Below are 19,780 nucleotides of genomic sequence, written 5' to 3'. Positions count from 1 at the left end.
TGTTTTGAATTCCAGTTGTGATCCAGCCTCAGTGCTGCTTGTGAATTCTGGATATTTTCTCATCCAGCTGCAAGGAGGAAATATTTACCCTCTTTAAGAGGGCTTTTCAGACAGCAAATTCTAAACGTTGTGTACACTGAATGTTAAGTGTTTTCTCAGTTCTGTATAGACCCAAAGCTCTGGCACCTACCAGTGGGACTGCAGGATGCACTGCTATCTGGGAGCTTTGCATGCAAACCCAGTGCTTGGAACAGGGGAATGAGGATCTCTCCTTTTTCATTGATCTTCCCTGAAGTTTGAAGCCACGCTGTTAAATATCTGTCATCTGCTAACTTGGAGTGACCTCTGCTGGGGAAAATACAGCCCAGCTGCTTTAACATTACATACACAGAAATTAAATTGCTAGTGGTTAAGGAATATCCATAGTAGTGTGGGTTTTTTTTTATTGTTTAAGCTCTCGAAATCTATTTTTATATTAAATTTTCAACACCTTGTAAAATATTACTAGTTTCACTGGAGTTAGTCTTAGAAAAGAGAACTTTTATGAGGTAGTTTCTCCGTAGCAGCACAGGCTTGTTCCATGTGGCAAGTGTTCCAGTGATTTGTCTTTTTTTGTTGTTTTGCCGAGCAGTGGGCTCCTATTGCTTCACTTCAGAAACTGTGCCGTGGGCCAAGACAGCTTGCTGTCCAGGAATGCTTTCTGATAGTCTGCCTAAGTATTCCTTGTTTACTTTTATCCTATTATTTCTATTTACATCCTTGTATAACACGTTCAGTCTCTCCCTCCTTAGTGTTTACACCCTTCAGATATCTGAAGGCTGTTCTCATGTCCCCTACCTCCTCATTCATTACTTGGCCAAACTATAAATATTTAGCTCGTTTAATCTTTCCTCATAAATAAGCCCTTCCTGCCTTCTGAGAACTTCTGTTGATTTTCTCTGAACTCCCTCCAGTTCGTCAATAATCTTCTGGTAATGTGGTGCTCAGAATTGAACCCGATGTTCGTATTTATTAAAATATAAAACACAATGTAAACGTATGGTTAAGACTGCTGGTGTGAGTTTCTACGTAATCAAGATGTTTAATATTCCGGTGGTATCTGAGTTAAGAGTTCCTTTGCAAATTTTAAATGCAACAATACCGTCTGACATGCATGCAAGTATGGGTAAAACATGGAAATGAATTTAGAGGCGTGAATTCCGAACTCGGTTGTTACAGCAAGATTATTCTTGCTTGTTGATTGCAGATCTCTTGGCTCTTGGTTCCTCCTTTAGCATCTTGAGATGCTTTGTCTGTGGTTGGAAAGCCTGAAAGTTTACAAGCTGGAACTGTTTATATTCTCAACACAAAGTTTAGAGAATTTCTGAAGGACTCATCCTTCCTTATCTTTATATTTCAACTTTGTTTTTATTTTTTATGCACATGTATAATATTGTGTATGTAGTGCTTATATAAACCAAGGTTGTAGAAATCAATATAACATGGTAAAAGTAATAACTGTATGGCTACGACAGCCAAAACTTTCACTTTGGCATCAATAGTTAAGTTTTCTAACATCCCTCATTATAAAAGCTTTTGTTTGTCTTCTATCCAGTTCTGACTAATGTGAATTAACTGAAAGTAAACAGCTATTGTAGAGTTAAATATATTCCAACTGTTTTCTTGGCAGAACTCGCTTGTTCTCCATGCAAGTGGTGCTTGCTTATACTTCTGGGGTCAGACAAACCATTTCTCTTTTCTGTCCAGCAGCTCAGTGCATTTTCATGGAAGTCATTAAGAATTTTCAGGAGCCTCTTAAGATCAGCTTGCACTGAACGCTTCTACTGTCTTGTGTTTGTGATGTAAGGAAGGGCAATGTTGTGTATGCTGGAATGGGCAAGGAGAAGAAATGGAGACAAGAAACCCAGAGAACGTGTGTCATTCTCTGGGCTTTTCCAGTCTTAATGTGACCAAACACGTGAAATACTCATGTATGGATGGTGTAATCATCAGTTAAGCATGGTTTTATTTCATCCTTCTAAAGTATTAGAGGATTTTTCTTTCGGTACCTTCTTTTCCACTACAGAAGATAGCCTTAGCATAAAATGAAGTGACAAAATCATCTGGCTGTTTGTATGAAAAAATGCTAGGTATCATGAGCCTTATGATATTGTTGCAAGAGCTGACAACGGGGTGATGAGCATCAGTTCTGTGTCCCAGGCCTTGCTGTTGCACAAGTTTACATGTACTTATCTAGTGTTAAGCAAGATACTGTTTGTCAGATTTGGAAATAACTAAGAAATTGCTTATGATCAGTCTTACAAAGTTGAAATCAAAAATGTCAGTCCTACTGTGGCAAGAATCACTGGCTTGTATGAAAGGCTTCTCAGAATTAACATACGTCATCTCTATTCAAGGTTCTGTTGTCTATAATGACTACACTGGAAAAATAGTGATTTGTTAGGTTTCTTTACTGCCTGGCAGTCTGCTTGTGACTCCCACCGTTAAGTGTGTGTTGCTGCTTCTTGCAACCTGTCCTAAAGGATGACAGCACAGTATGGAAAACCTGCCAGTACCTCAGTAGGCAGTTACCCATTACCCCTTGGACATCAGCGTACGATGGGATCCTCACGGTCGTCTCCGGATGACTTGAGTACCCTCTATGGGATTCATGTGCACAGAATTCCTGCTGAGGAAAGGGCTTACTGATGTGTGCAGCTGAGAAACTTGTATTCTTAAGACTGGAAGACGTTTACCTAAATTGTTTAGTAGACTACCTTCTAATGTGAACAGCTGCCTTCAGAATTGTTCTGTCTCCAGGTGGAGGCAGTGTTTGGGAAATAGACTGCCATATCCTTGCATGTAATGTCCATGTTTGTACCCTCCTGAGATCTTGTTGCTTCTGCTTTAATTAAGTGGCCACACATCCTTTTATTAATTCCCTAAAAAATAATAATGGTTTTAATTTAACAACAAAGATAAGCACTCCACTTTTTTGGAAAAACATATGAAATGTTAATTATGTACTGGGGACATGAATGGTATAAACTGTACTGAATGTTAGAAGATGCTTAGCAACAAAGGTTTCCAAATATAGCAATTTTTTATAAACTTATCCTTCTATGGCTGCTTGTAGCATTTCAAGAGAGTGAATATAAATATAACTTGATTTCTTCAAGAAGTGGGTTCAGTCATGTTGTTTACAGAGAGAGGAAGTATTTGCTTTGTAACTCTTAGAATTTATCTCAAACATCCTTGTTCATTGCACATAATTTCAGTGTGCTGATATAAAACACTTGGGCTGTGATAAGATAGCATCACGAGGAGAGGAAGAACAAATGTCTTTGTTTAAATTGTGGTCTGTCTTGCAATAACATCAGTTTGGTTCCAGTAAGGATGCTGCAACCAGTGTAACTTCCAAACTAGTGTGAGAGAAGCAGTAATCGCTTTGCTTTGCATCAAAGCTTTGCAAATCACCAGACTGCATTACGATTAAAGGCATCACCTTGCTTACATTTTGAGATTATAGTGGTTCCCTGATTTGAGCTGCTATTAGCAAAAACCTTACAGAAATGAGAAGTTGAGCTGTGTTTTTGAGTAGCATAAGTCAGCATTACTACTGAATCTGAGGAGCTACACAACTTGCATAGACATAAGATGCAATTTGATGGTCCGTCCCTTAAAAAATTCTGTTGTCTTCAGATCTTGTTGTCCATCAAAATCATTTGTCCCTTTTATTGCCCTTGCATTCTCATAAATAATATGGTTAGGATCTGTACCTTGGAATATTGACTATGGGGAGGTATTAGATCTGTAGAAATAGAGGTGACTTAATAGAATACTGTACTTTTTTTTGCTGTTTTTTTTTTTTTTTTTTTTCTGGAGCTGAGAAACTTGCTTCTGCACCATGTATGAAAGAAAAGAATTTCTGCAACTCACCCTGAAAATCTGTGGGGCTGTTCATCTATCTTAGCTCTCTTGCATCAGAACAAAACGAGGCAAAGCAATTGCAGGTCTCCTTTAATTAATTAATTAATTAGTTATTCGCCATGATCCATGAGGAGAGAAATTCCCTGAGATCCAGGCCTTTTTCTAAGCCTTGAAAATCATGGTTCAGCTTGAGCCTTTCCCAAGACGATTTGGACCAGGGTTCTGCTGAGGGTGTGCAGTAAACGTAAATATTGTTCTTGGGCTATAATCCCAAGAGTAGGAATGTGGGCTCTGGCACTGCTCTGTTGAAAAAGTGATAAAGGCAGTGGGTGACCAAAGCCTGTGAGTTTATTTTGCAGGGCATTTTTGGGCTTGTTTGCAGATTGACTGGTCACAGTTACAGATAAGAAAGGGAAGGCACTTTCCAATTTCTGTTGCTGTACAAAACAAGTTGGGGAAAGGCCACTTGTCTTGGTGCACAAAGGTCATTTAGAAAACATGGTTTTGATGGGAATATTATTAATACTGGTTTATTGAAGAATGCATTCTTATGAAATGGAGAGATTTTCGTAGAAATGCCATAACACAGGATTCTAAAATGTGCTGAAAAACTCAGATGTGCTGTAGAAGTAACACAGCTAATGAATGTTTAGACTGGAATGTGCAAGTTTTCTTGCACAATGCTCCATCACACAAATCTCCAGTGTAACAAGACCAAGAGAATCAATTTCCATCCTTGGCATTAAGGAGCTGTAAGGCAGTGCTGTGCTCTGTAGTTTTAAGGTTGGGTCCATAATGCAGAGGCCATAAATATCCATGATTTTAAGCTGAAGTAAATGATCTTGTTTGCATTCTTAATGTGTTATGAACAAATGTACATTTGCTTGCAGGCACATGTAATGGAGTGACGTGGCTTCTCTGGACTATGTTTCAGCTGCAGAGGGTGAGATTCTCACCCTTCAACTTCTGCTCAGCGCTGTTCTGATGAGACTGCAATGTTTTTGAATCTTTTTTCCTAGTCTTTCCGTAACTCACTTGCACAGAAGGATGGCTGTCTGAGCACATGTGTGCTAAAATAAAACCCTTGCCCTACTGTCTTCCTTTGTAAAGAGATGCTCTTGTATGTTTCTTTTTGCAGTTATTTTTTCATATTTAACATCTGTCTTTTTTTTGTTTTCTTTCTTAAATGCTTTTTTTTTTTTTCCTATGGAGAATATTGTTGTCAGGGCATATGAAGTTTGATTTTTCCATCATAACTAGTGTTCCACGCATGGCCATGCAGGAGGAGAGGTGGGAGCGAGGGCAGGAGGCCAGCCGTATGCCACCAGGGTTGAGCCAGGACCTGCTGGTTCCCTTGTGCTGACCTGGGAGGATTTACTCATCTAAGGGCTGAGGAAGACTTCAGGACCTTTAATCTCAGCTGAGAAGCAACTCAGTAGACTTTCTTCTTGATAACAGGACCAGTCTTACTCAGGTCACTTGCCTTAACCAGTGTTCTGCAAGGTGTGTGCTTCCCTCGTTGTCTCCTACCGTGTCCTTGCTGATGTTCCACCTCCAGTCCAGGTGGGACAACCACGCTCACTGCTGCTGCTGGCCAGCACATGTGCACCTTGGTGCCTTTCTGCTGCCGACAGAGTTCATGTTCACTGTAGCTCTGTGTTAAGTAGGCTCTGAGTTATCACAGGTGATTCAGACCAGGTCCCTTGTGGTGAAAAGTGTTCTTTGATTTCCTGGTTCTGGAGTGCGTTCCAGTTACAAATTAGAATTAAATATTTGGGATAAAGCTTTTTTTTCCTCTGAGGCACAGACATACTTTTTTGGGAAATGGCTTGTTTGAAATGTGTGTCACATTTAAGATCTGTTCTGAGTAGATGCTCATACTCAGGTTGAAAAGTTATGGTTTTTATCAGTATATGAGTAAAGGGTGATGCTTACTGTATCTGGGACTAGTTTACCTAGAAAAAGAAATGCCCATGACTAGAGCATGGCTGTACTTTATTTGAGCTATCCATGTAGAAATGGTGCTATAGCAGAAAAGGGCGGCGTTTTCTGCTCCCTCCTGGACTCCAGATAAAATGGTTTCATACATAATGGCAAATCTAGGATTTTTTACTTGATAAAGATAGTGACATTTTGCCAGCAACTTTGGTTTTTGTATCTGTGTTGGTTTTGTAGTGGTATTAATTACTAGTAGGTATTTGTGGAATGAATGACTGCAGCTGGGACACATAACTTTCAATTTTTCTAGGAGAAATTTTCCTTGGCTTCCTCACTTGCTGTGGTCTGACAGTATTCCTACTCACAACTAGAGCAGCACTTAGCCACTGCTTGCTGTGTCTTGTCTCTCTGCCTGGTACCAGGACAGCAAAGGCAGCCTTTGTTCTTCTCACCTATGCTTAGGAGCATTGCACAGGAGAGCAGCCTGAAAAGCGGGCTGCCCTCCTCATTTCTTTCTGTTGTCATCTGCTTGGTGTGCGCCTATCTGATCTGTGAATAAACTGTTTCCTGTATGAAAGAAGCTTGGAAAATACAGTTCCTCCTTGCTTCCTTTGCCTCCCTTGCTGTAGATTTCAGCAACTCGCAGTCAGCCCCATAGACGTGTCCCAGCAGATGCCGGAACTCCTCGTGCAGGACTGTAAATCACACACAGATTCCCCTCAGCAGATCAGTGCTCAGGTTAGCTGAGTGAGTTTGGAGAGTTATGGCTATGAAAGGTTTCAGAGTATTATCCTTTTTGTGCAAAGAGCATACAAAAGTTCTTAGGGGATTTTCACTTATGAGGCTGGCAGCGTAGCACAAATTGCAGAATATGATTATGAGAGCAAAGCTAGGAGTTTCTGCTTTCTGAAAAAATTCTACGTGGGCATGAATTTTGCGTAGAGGTTAAACTCACAAGAAATAAGTTTTAGAAATATATTTATAGCTGTCTTATCCGTAGATATTTTCTCATTTCTTGGTAATCGATTGGTGCGTTTGCTTCTGTACCAACTAAACCAGACCAACCCAACAAAACCTAAATTGTGGTGAGTTCTTGGGACGCAGATGGAGGTACACATCTGTGCTGGCTGTGATGACTCCTGCCCCCAGGTAAGAGGAAAGTTCGCTAGTGGTGCACAGACCCAGTGCTGTTGTGCCATTGCTTTGCCTGTGGAGCAGAGGGAATGAGTGGCTTTGCTAAGACATGGCTCTGTTGTCCCTCAGTGCTCATGGCAGCTGCTTTTGTGGCTTCCTCACCGTGACAGTTTTGCTGGGGCTGCATAGGATGCAAGATTGAACATGTGAGGGTGTGTCACCTTAGCTGATGGCAGCCAGGTCTCCCTCCGTCTGCTACATTAATGAGCTCTGTGTTCTTACGCATCTGTGCACATCTGCAAACAAAATACATACATGTTCTCTTTTCTCCTTTGAATTTGACCATCCAATATCTTTATGTAATAAGGTGCTGTGAACTCCATTTTTTTTTAATGACATTTTATAATCAGGAATGCTTGTGATTTATAGAATGTGGTGCATGAAGTCCTTTAAGGGATTTCCTAGCGTTCAGTCATGAATGACTGCAGCAAGTAAAAATGGTAACGCATAAAGGAGAGGAGTTCCTCATCTTAAAAATATTAAACATTGGAATAACTTTGTACCCATTGCTCATGAAGGATACCCCTCTTATGGTTTCTGAAGTTCAAAATTGAGTCTAAGTTAAAAGAAATGTTTTCTTCTATGGGTAAAACTTAAATTTTGGAGGATAGTGTCTAGAGATCAAGAAGTACAGGAGGATGCCCCATGTAGAGCCATTAGGGAGCTGAAATCTTTCCATGTGCTGCTGTACTTTCTGTTTCCAGCAGGAAAGCATTGGGTTGGATCTGAAAGTTGTTGCAGGGAGAAATGGTGCGTGTGTCCTGGACTTGGCCATGATAATCTGGGAGGAAAATGCCTGATTAGCAGGGAAGAAGAAACGTTTCCTCTTGTAAACAAACTTGCACAGAAATTACAAGTTCTGGTATTGTGCTTCTGGTAGAGTAAGTCCAGGCAGGGCAGATTAGCAGAAGAAATGTCTGATGGCACTGAAAGAAGCATGATTAATGATTTTGTTTGGTTTGGTTCATTTCCTCATGTGTTGTGTATATTCTGTTTTTAAAGCCTGAAGTATGTGTGTTCTCTGTTTGGAGTGGATGCTTTCTATTATTTACAGTAGTATGTAATTATACACAGACTGACAAATGCAGCAGTGTAGTAGAGTCTATTTTTAGGCTCAGGCATTTGTGATTCTGATCTAATGTGCCAACCCTTAGCCAAACTACGAACAGGAAAGTCTTGCAGGAAACAATGCTACCTACCTCCTGCTCAGCCTGGTACCAAGGAAGGATCAGCTGTACCAGGACAACGTGTTCTGCTGGCTTTTTCCCTCCTGTCCATTTAATTTCCTCTGTTCTAGACAGACAGGATGAGTTAGTGAGGTGGAGTGCACAGTTGCTGGACTGGAACAGATTGTTTATTTTCCATTGTTTGTAATCATGCATGACTTATTATGCTTGTTTCTTTCCAGTTTTTTGTGTTATTTTTTTTAACTGGGATTTTCCATTTATACTCCCCCAAGGATCAGCATTGCTCACAGTTGCAGTCACTGCCCTCTGAGCTGCATTCCTGCTCAGCACAGGAGAACCCTGGGGATCAGGCTGGTCCCTTTCCCCACAGGGAGGATCCGCTGACCATCTCTACCACCCCTCACCCTGTCTGAATCTTCAGTTCATCTCCATCTTCAGCAGTGATGAGCTCATGTTTGCTGTGGTGTTTCACCTCCCTTGCCTGTGCCCTGCTCCCAGCAGCCCACTGTGTGCCCTGCCCCATGTTTCCGTATGTTACATGCGTCTCTCGGTGTCTCTAGACAAAGATGTGTTTTTTTCCCTCAGGCAGGCTGCTGACTGTATCCTTCTGTTTGTAAGGCTTTTTTTTTCCCCCCCTCTGGTTAGAGGTCAGTCTGAAGTGCAGGAAAGAATGATTATGATAACAGGAGGAAACAGGAAGAATCATGCTTTCTTTTTCAATCTGTTTTTTATTATTGTTTTAATGTAAAACATTGTTTCAATTAAATGCTGACCTGTGCAATGGTGTGTGCATGCATGTGTTGAAATGAATTCAGGCTTTGTCTGGAGAGCTGTGACTTTGCTATTCCTATTCTGGATCAAGGCTGTGGCATCTCAGACCCACTGCCAGTGACTGCAGTTTCATTCTTATGTTCCAGCAGCACAGATAGGCACCATCATGAAGAGCGCCCTTCTCTTTGGGCCTTTCTATGTGGTGTTCTCTCTCCACTTTGAAGTCAAGTCATTTATTTTGGGAATTCCTTACATAATGGAAAAAAAGATAGCCATGGCGAGATTAAAATTTGTGCTAAACGAGCATAACTGATGGAACAGTTATGTACAGAAAGGAAATGCGGAGCTGCTTTCTCCAAGCCTTAATTTCCTAATATTTTATTTATTCTTTCATGTTAGGGTGAGTATGCCACAGGAATTGACTTTACCCAAAAGAATATATAGGACTTGACCCCCAGTGCCTGCTTTTACCTCTGAGCATTTATCACAGTGCCTCTAGAATAACTCACCCCATTTGTTATTTGCTTGAATGCAAATTTTAATTCTGCAGGAGTGCCTCCTCACTCAAGTTTTTCATTTGCTTGAAATGAACTGTTCTGGAGGAAGGAAGAAAGGGGGAAGAAGAACCATGAAAACTGTCTGGCTTATTAAAATGAGTCAGTTGTATTTTATATGTGTCCTCTGGTGACCAGATTTTCATTTTCTCCTCAGCCTTGTGGAATGTTTTTATTTATATATCTTATTAGTTCTGGATGTTCTGCACAAGGGGAAACCTGAATTACAAACTTTTTTTTCATTATTGTATTAAGAGCTGGGATATTAAATGCAGGTGCTGTGGCTCTGTCATAATTGGCAGTTAATGGAGAGACACCAGCTGTACTGGTGCACAGGGGAGGTATTATATCTCTTCACACGCTGTATATATTGTAGGAAATGCAGAATTCCTGTCATTGTCAGAAACTGCGTGTCCCCATCTACCATTCCTCCGTAGAATAAAGACAATAATCTGCTGAAAGTTAACACCGCATCTATTTTCAGAAACAGCTTATCCCATTTATTGTGCTTTCATGTAGCGTTAATTGATGTTTTGTTTGGTTAAATATAGAAAAGATTTAACAAATGTTTGCCTTTTTATGGTCATGCAAGACTAACTGGTGCTGCAGTGGCTGCCTCATATTTTCTTGCAGCACATGGCAGGTTATCCTACATATCTGTGTGTATGTGGAGTGCGTACGTGGCTGTATGCCTACACTCAGGATTATACTTGTTATGCATTGACAGATCACACACTGAACTGTTTTGATTCATAGAGCAGGGTTACAAAGGAAAAGAGAATCCTAATCAACAGAGAAACGGACAGTTTTACAGCCGTCTTACGAGTACTGATTTAACACTTGCCTCAATTACTCGTTATCTTTCCCTCTTCCCAGTTTGTAGTTTAAAAATGTGTTTAGGTCAGTGTACGGATATTCTTGCCCTCTTAGCTTCATCTCTTGGAACACGGGGATAAGGCTGTTTTGTTCTGTCTTTTGGAAGCAATCTAGTTTATATTCTGTTTATATGTGGTCATAAAATCCCCTTTTTCTTCCTCTCTCCACAGAAGTGTCTTGCATGTTCCTTGACCTAGTTAGGGCCCGGCGCTGGGGCATGCTTTTGAATGTCATTTCCTTTCCAGTGCTGCTGTGTGTTTGTCCATTGTACGCTTCATGTTTGTGAGAAACAGGATGAAGTCTACATGTTTTTCTGCTTTTTGTTTTTAATAGGTCTGTACGCGCTGCGGAGAGCTCTGGGGAAGAGAGCTCGCCCCTCAGACACCGAGGTGGCTGGGTCAGTGATGATTGCTTTCAATGACTTCCTGCAGGGGATGAAGGATGTCAGGCCCAGCGCCATGAGGGAGGTGGCAGTCGATGTGCCAAAAGTAAGTTGTTTTTTGCAGTACACTAGCGACATTGTTAGAGCCACATTAAGAGTCACAGCTACACATTGAAATGGCTTACCAAAAGAGAGTTGGTTTGTAAAGCGGAAGTCTCAAGTTGCCAATAAATGCTGTGCATCATCTTTTTGTTTGCATATTTAATTAATTGTAATTTTGAAAACCTATTTAGTTTGCAATGCTCTGGAAAGAACTGGTCGTGTAGAAGCACATTTCCTGATCCGCACTTTTATGTTCTGAGCACGTTAATGGAGTAAAAATCTTAAGATGTCTGCTTAAAGCTGATCTTGATTAGCTGTGTAAGCTGAAGCCTTCTGTAAAGCAGATACAAATTTAAGTAGAAACCAAGATAGCATTTGTAATCAAAGTGTATTGAAACAGAGAGAGAGTGATTGCTGTGATTTGTGTAAAGCAGCTGATTAACTCCATGTGCAGTTCTTACTACTGTGACCTGGATGTTTTCAAAAATCACAAAGCTTTGAGGGCAGAATTGGGCTCTGTAGGTAAGTGGTCACTTACACATCAGGTGCTGTCATTACACAAACAGTTCTTTTGGCAGTGCCAGATTCAGTCATCGTTACCACACTCGCAACCCTTTCAGTTATGTTGTGCCTGCTACTGAATGACTGTAACACATAAATTGGTCTGTGGCTCTCATCTGGTTTAAGAAGATTCAGCAAAAGAAAACATTGTATTTCATCGTGCTACATTTTGACTCTGCTAGCAGTTGTGCCAATGTTTCTCATCAGCTCTCCAACCTGAAGAAAACATTTATATCTTACTGCATGACTATGAGTCATCAGGGAATTAGGTTACACAGCTACAGACCCCTATTCCCATACTATAAGAATAGGAAATCAAATCTTTGAACAGGATGCTGCATGCAGCCAGGTCGGATATCACACTTGGCTTGTTAAGAGTCCACGCTGTGCAGTGGAGTGCTTGGTAGAAATGCCTGGGTTGGCCCCTGACAGCTTTTTCTGGAAATGGTGTAGAGGCATTAATATCCACAAGAGCTAATTAGTTCTGCTGAGAACCAGAACTGCTAATTCTCATGTTGCTTACTGTGCTGCTGTCTCTTGGGCTCACGTCATTATCACTGCTTTGTGCCTTCTAGACATATCAACCCATTTGGAGTTACTGCTGAACAGCACAGTTAAGACATATGTAAGTCAAAGTCCTGCAGAAAGTGTAGTCTGAATCCAGATCAACCTACTACTCAGGCTCTTGTAATCCATAAAACCATCCTTCTGGTGGCTTTCTCAGACGTCACGTTTTTGTTAAATGCCAGCTGAGTCACTGGAATACTACTAAAATTCATTCCTTTGTTGGAAGCAAGGCATGATCTAGTGCAGATTCCTTTTGTGCTTACTGGATGTTGATTTTTACAAAATAGTGAATGTGCTGTGCAGATATAGGGTAAATTTCAGGTCACTTACTTGGTGCCTGTGGTGAGTTTAAAGTGGAAGTTAAGCTCCAAATATACCAGATGCATTCAGAAAGTGTGTTGTCCTACATTAAGCTACTGAAGGAGATGCTTGAGTTGAGTTTAACCACTATTTTGGACTGTGGAGCAACCTTTCTATCAACATAAGGTACCTGTGGGAAATACCTTGCACAGCTGTCTGTGAAAGTCAAAGTAGTGTGAATACAGAACTGTAACCTTCCCTCATTTCTGGAGTAAGTTATTCCTCTTTACTAATTGCCCTTATTTCAATCCAGTACTTTCTGTTCATGGACTTGCACCATTTAACTTTTCAGCACTTTACTAATTGGATGCTAACATGCTGTACTGTGGTACACTATATAACTGCTCTGCAGTAATGCACGCCTACAGGAGCTTCCTTACTCCTGTTTGTTGTATTTTTATCAAAATTTAGAAAATATGCTGAGGGGAGAAAAGCAAAGGAAAGCGTGAACAAGATAGGAATGTGGCTTTCTTCAAGAAACGTTTTTATTCTGGCTAATGTGTTCGTCGTATTTTGTAAAATTATCCTTCATTATATTCTTCTCATTTGTAAAACTGTAATAGCTTTTCTTTGCCTCCTTTTCCTAGGAGCTATCCAGGTTGACAGTTAGTTGTACAGGTAATATTGTTAGAAAATCAGGTATTACATTCCTTCATGTTTCAAATTCTGACATCAGTGCTGTTTGTCATCTACAAAATCCTTTCTTAAAATATCTTCAGACATGAAATAAATGATCTGTTTTGTTGTTGTTTATTTGTTTGTTTGTTTTCCAAATAGCAGATGGAAATCTGATGTTAATATTAATGATATCCTCTTGCTGCTAGTTGTAGATATATTCCTCACTCGGCAGCCCCCTTTGTGTGAGTGGACCTTTTGGGCTATGCACTTGGTTATAAGTAAATCCATTGATGCACATGCTGAATTAGTTGAGATTTTTGTGATTTTTAACTTTCTGTTTTTTTCCTAAGGTGGTTGTCATTTTCAACTGTTTTGAAGTAGCTGTGTGCAAATTGAATGAGCAGAGTGCAGAGTAACTTATAAATAAAGCCACCATTAAAGGAATGTAGTTGAAATGCTTCTTCCCTTGTAGTCTAGAGACCATTTTCCATTTTTGTTTTTGGGGGTTGGTGTTACCCCTCATACTTACTTTATTATGAATTCCAAATTGTTTAAACTTTGCAGTGCTTCTTCTCTGAAATCAGTGCTGCATGCCTTGCTGGGATCAAAGCAAAAGACTTGTCTGCCTGCTTCTACATGGTTTCTCAGTTTCCGTTTTTTCAGAACCTTTCTTGAACTTTGCTATGTGTCACAACCTTGTTAGAAGGTTTTTTGCAGCAGGAATTTAGGAGAAAGGGGATGCACGTTATAAATCAGGAAGTTAATACTTCAGCTGTTTGGAAAGTTGCACCGCAGTTGCAGTTCTTCCCTCTCCTGTGGGTTTTTCAGAAATATTTGGGAATGCTGTGGATTTCACTTGCCTGCCTCATTCCCTTTACTGTAATTCAACACTCAGATTTGTGTCTTTGCAGACAAAAGGTTCTGGAAGAGACATCCTTTGCACGCCTGCTTTATTTCTTTATTGCTGCTGCTCACAACCTCTGGGGAGTTGCTGTTCTGCATCATATTTGAGCTGTGTTGACCTGGGGAGAGCTAAAGATTATGGCAGTAATGAAATCTTGGTGCCTTTTGCACTGAAGCAGATCACTGTCTGTCTCTGTGGCTGTCTCCGGATGTGTAAGCTCAGCCCTAAGGCTAATCTTTTCCACCACTTCCACAGTGACAGAATATCACACTTAATTGCTGTGTTGCAAGGCTTTTCCCTTCAGTCCATGTGCAGGTTAGGATGTGCAGCTAGGCATTCTGCTGTGTGTACTGTAATGTGTGTTAATTGCTGTCAGGAAATTCCTGAGGATGGTTTGCAAAAGCAATCCTCCTAATTCGGCTAAGTGTATACTAGCTTATGTGAATCTAAATGAATCCTTAGTTCTGAGTGTATCAGTGTTGGTAGACTGTGGTGGATTTTCCCCCACTTACCTCTCTCCTTTTGAAGAGTGAAAAAGAAATATATTTAGTGAAAGACTTCTCCAGAATGTGAAGGTAGTGTGTTATTAGCTGCTTTTGCTTTTAACACCATTGCTGTTCAAATTCCACCTGATTAAATTGGCTGAAATTATGCCTGGTTAACTTCTTTGTTGGTTTGTTTGTTTTTTAACTCGTACTTTGCAAGCTCACCTTTAGTATCCCAGTTTGTATGTCCCGCCTCACTTCTCCCTTTCCATTTTTAAAATGTAAGCAAAATCAGAGCAAGTCTCCAGATTTCCCAATGTATAGAGAGGACTCACTTCACCATCTTTATAATTTCCATCACTGGTGATGATAGATATTATATAGCAGGTCCTAAAGCCATTTAAATAATGCAATCTATGCAATAGTGTGTATTTAAGAGGGGGTAAAAGAACATACATGTGTTTTCTCCCTGGCTTTTTCTGTGTGTGCAAGTACCACTAGTGGGTTTGCCTACTGTTGCTAAAAAGTTGTAGGAAATTCCTGATGGCTTAATCAGTTTTAAGGTTCTTCCTTTGTGTTTGTCAAAATCTCTTTGTCTTGCAAGGAGGACATTACAAAACCATACACTAGCAGGTGTGAGGGAGCACTCATACTGAAAATGGGAATCAGGCATGAAATTTGAGCTAAAAGAGGTTGTTTCTGTATTTGGAAGTAAGGCGTTTGATACATGTCTTTGCTTTCTTAAAACTTGTATGTCTTTTTTATGGTAATTAAACATCTATAGGTGTGTTTCCGTCTCTTATTGTGACAGTTCAGGCAGGAATCTTTCAGTTCAGGAAGGAGTCTTTCAAACTTTTAGGCATTATGTGCCTAACTCAGTCATCTTGTCACTGTATCTGCTCCATCCAAATGAAAGAGGGAGAAGCTGAGTGAGAGACTACGTGTCTCTGGAAGTGTTCATCCTTCAGCTGGGTCACTCTGTGAAGGTCTCTCTCTTTAGACTTTGGGAGCCCAAGGTATGCAGGTGAAAGCTAGGTGGTATGAATTTGAGCTTCTCTTTCCCTCTTCACTTCTACACCATTGGGGAGTTTCTCACTTTACTATTTTTACTGAATTAAGACAAATGCTTTCATTTCATAGAATCACAGAATCATTAAGGTTGGAAAAGATCACTAGCATCATCTAGTCCAACTGTAAAAACTAGAGACCTTTTTGTGCAGCCCATTTCCATGTATTTGCTGCCATTCTTTAATTTGATTGTGTGGCTGGTCTTGCTGGTATTATGGAACAGCAACAGAAAAGAATGTTTTGTTGTGTTTTGTTGTTGTTGTTGTTTGTTTGTTTGTTGTTTTTACATTACTTCTTTGAAAAAGTGCCTCAAGAAGGAGTATTGCCAGGCTGCAGAAGTTGGCTTTTGAGTTACCAGAACAGTCCTGCCACTTTGGTAATGCTCCCACTAAAATCCTTTCCTCCTGCTACTTAGTTACTCTGCTGGGTCTTATTCAGTCTTCTCTTTGCTCTGACCTTCTGAGCTGGTATCAGGGAAATAGGGATGAGCCAGGAATGATAACAGAGAAAGGTGATCCATTGCCTCTTGGTGATATTCTGCTTGTGTTTCAAGTTTACCTTGAAATTGAATCGTGATTTATGTCTAGTAAATTTTTTGAAGAGCGTTTTAAGACAGAAGATCATTTGATTTTGGTGTGTCTTGATGTGTTTAATATTTAAGGTGGATGGGAATGGATGGTGACAGAACAAAGAATGAGCGGAGAATGTGGGTAAAATTCTCAGGCTTGTGTTGAGCTGGAGATGTGTAGCATGTTTTAGATCTGTCTGCTGTTTTGGGAAGGACATATTTGTTATCTATGACAAGCCTGTCTTGTGTATTTAACAAAGCAAATTTGACTACTAGTTGAGTTTGAATAATATTCTTTTATTTTCATAGATATTTGTTTGTTTATTTATCAGTTTCTAGTCAAGACTGTAGTGCTTCTGTCATAGATAGGAGTGATGGTGCTGGCAACTGGACAAACCCTGCTCAAAAGTTGAGCTTACTGAAATCAAACACCTAGGACCAGAGCAACACTAAGTAAAACCTTCTTGGTCTCATGCAGTCTTCATGTAAATACTCAAGTAAATACTCAAGAAAGACACCAAATTTAGAATTTCTGCATCAGTGGAGTGAAAAAGAGAGCTGAGTTGTGATTCATGATAACAGAAAGTGTTATTGCCTAGATGGTCATGCTGTCATTTTTTAATTTTTATAATAATAAAATTGGTTTGTTTTGCAGATATCTTGGTCAGACATAGGAGGACTAGAAGATGTCAAGCTGAAATTGAAGCAGGCAGTTGAATGGCCTCTCAAGCATCCTGACTCCTTCATCCGAATGGGGATTCAGCCTCCAAAAGGTGTGCTGCTTTATGGACCTCCTGGATGCTCAAAAACAATGATAGCGAAAGCTTTGGCTCATGAAAGTGGCCTCAACTTCTTGGCAGTGAAGGTAGGCCATTCATTCTTAGAGTTTCTTAACTCTCAGATAACAATTTATCAATTTCCAGTGGTAAAATCCAGTGGCTCTTTGCATTTCTCAGCATGTGTATTTTCTTGTGAAGAGGACTGCTGCTTCCTTAGATGCTTGTGGCTCTTTTTCTCTCTCTCTTTCTCAAAGCATAGAGATAAGGTTGAGTAGCACTTAAATGCTATTTTTATTCTAGTGAAAAGTCTTAATTATTAGCATTATTTTATTGTAAAAGTTTTTTCATGGAAACAATGAAATTCTTCAACAATGCAAATCTGGACAGTGGGTAGCTGTTCTTACTGTAATATTTACTTGCTTGCTTAGAGATATTATTGACTCATCTCTTATGCTCATTCTTATTCCTCAGTAAAATCACTTTCTTTGTCATACTACCCCTGTTTTGTTACAGGTTTCTCATGCCCAGCTAGTGTTGTTTTCAGGGAAAGTGATTCTATTTCATCATGACTTTGAAAGTTTGCAAAATTTGTTATATCTGGAGTGCTCTTGAATCAGTGGGATGTTCTCTCAGCATTAAGAAGCACAGAGAAGTTGCCTGTGAAACAGTGTAATTGATTACTGCAGGTTGTATGGAAAATGCATGAATGGAAGTTATTAAATAATAATACGGAGCTTCAATGCATAGAAAGGAAAAAAGACAGAGTGATTCCACATGGAGTAGTCTTGCAGCTGTGTAAGAATGTTAATGAAGTGCAAGGAAAAACATTCGTTTAAGTATTTTTCTTTTAAAAGTATCTCTCCAACAGTATGATCACATATTCTTCTCTGTTGAGCATCCCTTCACTCACAGAATGTTTGGCATTGCTAGCCCCTGCAGAGCTCCCTCCTATGCCTGGCCTTTGAGCTACACTGCCAGCGGAGCTCTGGAGGCAGAAGTGGTTGCACTGACCCTGCAGCCCTCTGCTGCATGTGCCTCCTGGTGCTGCAGATAGGCCTCTGGGTCACAGTCACACCATCAAGAAGGGTCTCAGAAACCTCAGCCCTTAAGAAATGCTGGCTTTCCTGCCTTCCATGAAGACAAAGTTGGTCTTTGTACTCCAGAGTTACTGGTAAACAAGGTAACCTTTTCTTCCTGTGCTTCTTAAGAAAACATTCTTTCATTGTTTTGCCCAATGCACTGATGCCTGAAAGGAAGGGAAATAAAAGTTTCAATTTGGAAAAACAAAAAACAAATAACAACCCACTTGCGCCCCGCGCCCGCCCGCCCAAAAAATTAAAAACGAATGTTGATGTCACCTGTTCATTCATCAGTCTTACTGCATCACTGAAATGCCCGCTGGAGCTGTATCATCATAAAGAATGGCTTGGGCTGGGTGTGAGGCATCTTAAGGTGCACCAACATGAAATGCTTTTGATACAGTAATGCGGCCTTTCTTCAGTGTGTAATTCTAAGGGTGTAACCCCCACAGCTGCAGCAGAAGGGGCTACCTTGGGGAAATGCCTTTTATTCTCTCTCGACTTAATCCCTTGGCCTGGAAGTAGTCAAATATTCAATGTACAGATGTTTTAAGAGGCACATCACTGGAGTGTGTCCAGCCTTGGATAGCTTGTCTCCAGGAAGAGAATGTAGCCCACTTTCCCTAACTTTACATTTGCTTCCTGGACAGAAAAGGCAACATCCATCATGTACTAAATGTGTTAAACATCACTGTCTGTAGCACTTCTTAAAGCACAACAGGCTTGAATTCATTTCCACTGATTGTGTTCCTGCAATAAATCCAGAGTAGATGAATACAATTTTTTTTTTTTTTTTTAGCAAAATAATTTTTCTTGTAATTCTGACAGTTTTCCCTTTGTTACGTCTCACATCTTTGTTGCTGTAACTGATATCAGCATTTTTGAAATGGAAGAGAGTTTTGTGATAATTTACTTTTCGGATCTGTTTTTCTTCCTTGGTTCTGCTCCAAATGAGTGACCTTGATGAAAAGTGTCTGCGGTACAGCCGGTAGGATACGTGTGCTCCTGCAGCATAGTTCAGAGGGTTAAGGTTCTTGGGCCCTTCCCAGGAGCGGACCGTGGGCAGGAGGCATTGTTCTGGCGATGCATGAGGCCGTGGCAGGGTGCCACCTCTCTTCCCCGTGCCTGAAACCTGGCAGGGAACTGGATAGGTTATGTGTGGCTCTTAGTTGGACCTGTGGTTTTTGGAAGATGGCCCTACCACATTCAAGGCACGCGGGTGCGGTGAGTCCATCTCTTTCCAGAAGTGAGCAACTGGAATGCAGCAGGCATCTCCTGGTCCAGGAGGACTCTGTGCTATTGTCCAGATGTGTATGTGCAGTGTCTCTCTGATTTGGCTAGCTGCCTCTCTTAGGTTAAGTACTTACTCTGGGCTGTATGTCATCTCCTAAAACATGATGTTTCCGAGTGTCTTTGGAGTGACTGGTTGTCACAGTGCGTTATTAGACGTGATCACATGGCGTGGCCTCGAATGCACGTCTGACTTGTTTCTAACGTGGTCTGGAAGCTAGGCAAAGTCTAGATGTAATTTCTGGGCAGAGGAGCTGAAGAAAATAATGTGATAACAGATGTTTGACGTTACATCCTGTTCTCTCCTGAAATCTATTGTGAAGTTTGAATGGTTAGTATTACAATGAATGTGCCCTTTTGTAAACACGTTCTTTGATACTTTTCCAAAACTTTTTATAGCTGTATTTTCATCGAGATGGGTGACCTTTCGCTTTTCCAGAGAAAAGCGGTTGCTTTGCTTGTTTGTTTTTACAATTCCTAAGGGGAACTGTTTATTTTTATTCCTTCACTGACTGTCTTTCTTTGTCTTGCATACAATATATCAGCTAAATTTACTCCGGAGGAGGTTTTCAACTGTTTCCCAGGGAA

At 40.5% G+C, this 19,780-nt stretch overlaps 1 protein-coding gene across 1 annotated transcript in view; it reads left to right on the top strand.

Annotated features, from left to right (window-relative positions):
• Positions 1–19,780, top strand: part of SPATA5 (spermatogenesis associated 5) — a 197,055-nt gene that overhangs the window by 12,432 nt on the left and 164,843 nt on the right. Inside the window, 2 exon segments of the mRNA XM_042870617.1 lie at positions 10,763–10,917; positions 16,700–16,909. Coding sequence (XP_042726551.1) covers positions 10,763–10,917; positions 16,700–16,909 — 365 coding nt within the window.

This window comes from Lagopus leucura, unplaced genomic scaffold, assembly GCF_019238085.1.
Source record: "Lagopus leucura isolate 7727_CA_CO unplaced genomic scaffold, USGS_WTPT01 Super-Scaffold_100004, whole genome shotgun sequence".
Classification (NCBI taxonomy): domain Eukaryota; kingdom Metazoa; phylum Chordata; class Aves; order Galliformes; family Phasianidae; genus Lagopus; species Lagopus leucura.
The sequence above is the reverse complement of the archived record's forward strand: the minus strand, read 5'-3'. Positions and strand labels throughout refer to the sequence as shown.